Source organism: Plasmodium brasilianum, chromosome 3 (genome assembly GCF_023973825.1).
Source record: "Plasmodium brasilianum strain Bolivian I chromosome 3, whole genome shotgun sequence".
NCBI classification, from domain to species: Eukaryota; Apicomplexa; class Aconoidasida; order Haemosporida; family Plasmodiidae; genus Plasmodium; species Plasmodium brasilianum.
In genome coordinates, this window is record NC_090116.1 from 10,178 (window position 1) to 15,040 (window position 4,863).

The 4,863-nt window shown below is 19.6% G+C and overlaps 1 protein-coding gene across 1 annotated transcript; it reads right to left on the bottom strand.

Annotated features, from left to right (window-relative positions):
• Positions 1 to 3,546: 3,546 nt before the first annotated feature.
• On the bottom strand, positions 3,547 to 4,573 carry MKS88_000825 (uncharacterized protein; the record flags this gene model as incomplete). Its single annotated transcript, XM_067219462.1, has 2 exons — positions 3,547 to 4,359; positions 4,487 to 4,573. 2 exons carry the CDS (start codon positions 4,571 to 4,573, stop codon positions 3,547 to 3,549), a joined length of 900 nt encoding a protein of 299 aa, XP_067075193.1.
• Between the last annotated feature and the right edge of the window lie 290 nt (positions 4,574 to 4,863).

Sequence of the window (4,863 nt, forward strand, 5' to 3'; positions counted from 1 at the left end):
TAAAGAAAAAAAAATAAATTAGCAAAATGTTATAAAAGGATACACTACCATTTCTATTTTTTATCTTTTGAATAAAACATGTATATGCATATCCATCTTCATATTTAGAAAAATATCTTTGTAATTGTCATCCGGACTTCCAAAAAAAGGAAGAAAATAAAAGTTATCATAAAATTTCCAATTATACTTAATTATATTGTATCAATCTTAATGACATTTTATTTTATTTAATTTTTTTCCATTTTCTTGGAGACACTTTTGCATGGCCTTTTCAAATAATGTTCTTCCTTTTATGCATTCTCTCCTGTTTCATCATAACCTTTCTAGATTAATAAGTCATCCTGATAAAGATACATATATCCTAAAAAAAGAACGCGTATTGTTCATAACCATAATATTGATAATTTTTAGTTATATTAATGTTAATTTACACTGTATTCATATTTTATATTTATTAAAGTTTTTGCATGTTCACTCTAATAATACGCATGGATACAATGAATATTGGTACTCCAAATGCAGAAAATAAAAATTTTTTTATAATTTTAATTACGCATAACACAACAGTTATTATATCAGTTCAATGGTATATGCTGAATTTAGTCACTTTCCCACAGTTATAATTTGCACATATTATTTTTCCTTATAAAAAATTTTACTCAAGCTTATAGTAAAATTAAAAAAATTATTTTTTTTTGATTTTAATTTTTAATACATTAATTACAAAAATAGTAATGCAAAAAAGCGAGATTAAAGGGGGAATTAAAAAAGTGAGATAGGAGAGAGATGTTCACATGTGAACTAAGAAACCTTTAAGGAATATATTAACACATATAATGCATGTCCTTACACATATACACATCTAAATAATTAAAAGCATTTCAAAAAAAGTTAAAAAAAAAAATATATTTTTTAAACTACAATATTAATATAGTAAAATTATAAACTTAATATGTAGGAGATTCAAACAGAGGTTATTTCTTTTATTTTTTTACTGAATAGATTAATTTATTTTCAGTTTTTAAGTCATTTCTACTCAAAATATTTTGTTAACTTTTCTTCTGTTGGCTTCTATTAAAGAAGAATTTTGTTGATATATATTTATCTACATGCATACTATAAATATGCAAATAGTAGAAACGCTAATAATACTAAAGAATAAAAATAAATAATTGAAAAATAAACTTTTTTTTAATTGTATAAAAATAATATTATCATCATTTTTTTTTGGCTTATGTAATTGTTTGTATAAAAATAGCTTTTATACCTTATACAAAAAAATATTTTTGTAATATTTTTCTATGTTATATGCTCTAAGAATGTTTTTACATATATTTTATTGTACTTAGTAATTATACATTATATATTCATCTTCAGTTATTAATATTATTAAATATTAACACATAAATGAAAAATAAAGAACAAAAAAGTTCAATATAATATTTCTTGAAGAATATTACATAATTAACTATCTTAAAATTCCCAAAAAAAAAAAACTGAATAAAATATATTTTCTTTTTAAATACATAAAGTTACCACTTATATATGCTAATTAATATAAATATAATGATATATTAATGTGCTTCCATGTATAACTAAATATTTACTTATTTTAGTTTTCTTATATATCCAAATATGCAATAATATGACCTAATGGAATTTACTATTTTTCCATTTTATATCTGATTTTTTTCCCATTTTTTACTAATTTAACTAAATGAAAGTACAATTTTATTTCCTCCTCATTTCACTAAAAAAAGAAAAACAAAAAAACATTACTATTATATAACTATTTTACGTACATATATATATTTTATACATAGAATCGAATGTTTTAGTAAAATACAGCAACAGTTTATAATAACAAAAAATTAAATATATACATTTTATTAAAAATCTTATCGTCATTGTTTCCATTCTTGTCACTCAGAAAAATCCACATCTACTAGAGTTATTTTCTCCGGTTCCTAAGTATACTATTACGAGGAATAATATATGCCCTTGATCTTTGACTAATTCATACATTTTAAAGTTTAAGTTAGATGATTAAAAAACTTATTAATTTTACGTTTTCATTTTCATTTAAAAGAATAAAAAATCAAATCTAAATAATAGATATTATTTGTAAGATTTTTCATGAGAAACCTTAACAATTAAACTTATTTAATAATATATCATAATAAAAATAGAGTTATTTCTTCTACACATATTATTATAAGTTATATAATAAAAAAAAATTATATGTATTTACAAACTATCTATAAAAATATATCTATTATCAGCTTTATTTTAATTCAAAAATTATCAGTATTCAATAGAATACATTACTGATAGTTAATATAAAATACATATATTTTTATAAATAATTAAAATAATATTAATTCATTTTTTAATATATTTACACATATAAAAAATATGAAATACATATAAAAAAATACATACACACTATTATATTCTTGTAGATATTATTTATATATCTTCTTTATATCTACTGTTAATTTTGCTTTTTATGGATACATTCACATTTATATAAATTATAATATTATGAAAAAGAGAAAAAAAGGAATTTATAGGCATCGTTGATTAATATACAATCATATCTAATTTATGAATTCAATTTTTTAGTAATAGAAAAAATGAAAAATATAAGTAGTTTATTTTTAAATTTTTAATATTATATATATATATATATATATGCAATACAGTTAATGCAAAATTAAATAAAAATTTAAACTAAGCACAATAATAATATAATTAACGTTTTTAACACTTCATTCAGTTGTATATATATATATATATAAAGTATATGTGTTTATAAAAATACTATATATAATTAAAATTTAATAAAAGTATATTTTAATTATATATAACATCAAAGTTACACATACAAAATAAAATAAGTGTACATTAAAATTTTTTTTAAAACAATTATATTTTATTAAATACTTTTTACACATTTATACAATAAACATTACCTCTTTCCAAGGTAAGAGAAAAATATATATATATGTAAAAGAAACGAAATACATTCAATACCTTTAATTAAAGCAAAACAAGACAAATTTATTGCTAATATAAATGTAATTATAAATTTTCTTAATAACATGATAAAATAATAGATTTATATTGGAATATGGTAAAAAACAGAAATCGATAACTTTTAGATAAAACAGAAATTGAAATGATTCAGTATAATTCTATAAATTCCACTATTATATATTCACTTAAATCCATATATATATTATACATATTTATTTTTGAAGAAATCTTTTTAAACACATAAATGTTAATAAGAAACTATAAAAATTAGTCAATCTCGAAGAATACTTTTTAATGAAATTTGAAAAATATTATTTCAGAATTAAAAAAAACATAAAATCATTTGTTATACAGCTGTTTGTCAAAAATAATGCTTATTTGTCTGTACATTTATAAAATATAAGCAATTATAAAGTAGTCCAATAAATATTTAATTAAAGGTACTACAGTTATTACTTCATATTAAAGACATTTTTACGGAATGAAAAATATTTGTTCTTAATAATTTTATCTTTTTCTGGATTTAAGTTTATTATATTTTTTAACTTTTTTATGGTAATAAATTATCCACGATATAAATGTAACACCGAATATAATAAACAGCACGAAATATATTATATATCCAAATAACTGCCCTAATATGCATTTTAAATCCAATTTTTTCTCTGCAACATTGCACAATTTACATATAACAGAAGTTCCAGCCGTTTTACCATAGTGCTGCCAAAATCCTGGTGTGTTATCTCTCAACCATTTTAATACAGTCGATAGGGATCCTTTTTCAGTATCGATGTTACTTATAAAGTCCGAAAATCCAAATAAACCCCCTTTCCATGAAACTTCATTAGTAGAAAAACCTAATGAGAAATCTACTACGAATAGTATCAATAACAACAAGAACAGTAATACAGGTATAGCTAGTCGTAAACTATATCTTTTAGTGATTATTTTTTTATAAGTCTTATCACTAATTGTCTTGTTGTTTTTAAGAAAATTCTCGTAATCAAGTTCCTTATATATTTTTTTTTCCATATTGGAATATTTTTTTGTTTCGAACATACAATATTTATTTTTTATAAATTTTTTATCGATATCCATATTCCTTGAACATTTACTTGATAATTCCTTTTTTCCTGTCCTCTTATTTTCATTATTACAAATATCTTTTCCTTCATCAACTTCATTATTTGATATCTCTTTCTTTAAGCCTGAAATAATTGAGTCTTTATTCTGTTTATATTTTGATAGTAATCGATAATTTCTTGAATATATTTTTCTATGAAATTTATAGTTCTCATCCACTGGGTTGTTGAACATCCCCTAATAACAAAAAATAAATATTTATTATTTAAACAAATAAAAAATATGACACTAAAAAACAGTATAAATAAAAATAAAATACCAAAAATATAAATAATTAAAATATTTTTAAATTATATTATCATACGATATCATTGCCAAAATGGCTTATCCAATTTAAAAAAACAAACACAGAAATTTTAATAAATAAGAATGACCTAAATTTTTGTTCCATGATGTACATTCTTAGAACTGCAATATATACAGCGAGGAATAATTTTACACTAATACAATATAGTTCTAATCATAAATGATACTACATATATTTTTCTAATATTTTTTTTATATATATTCTTAAAAACCTAATAAAATATATATAACTAGAATATATATTAAAACTGATAAAAAATATATAAACTCCAAAAATATATTAAAAAATTATTATGTTTATTATATTTTCAAATAAGTAATTTTAATAAAAATAAAAAAGTTTGAATTTATTCAAAAATATTTAAAATATATAAT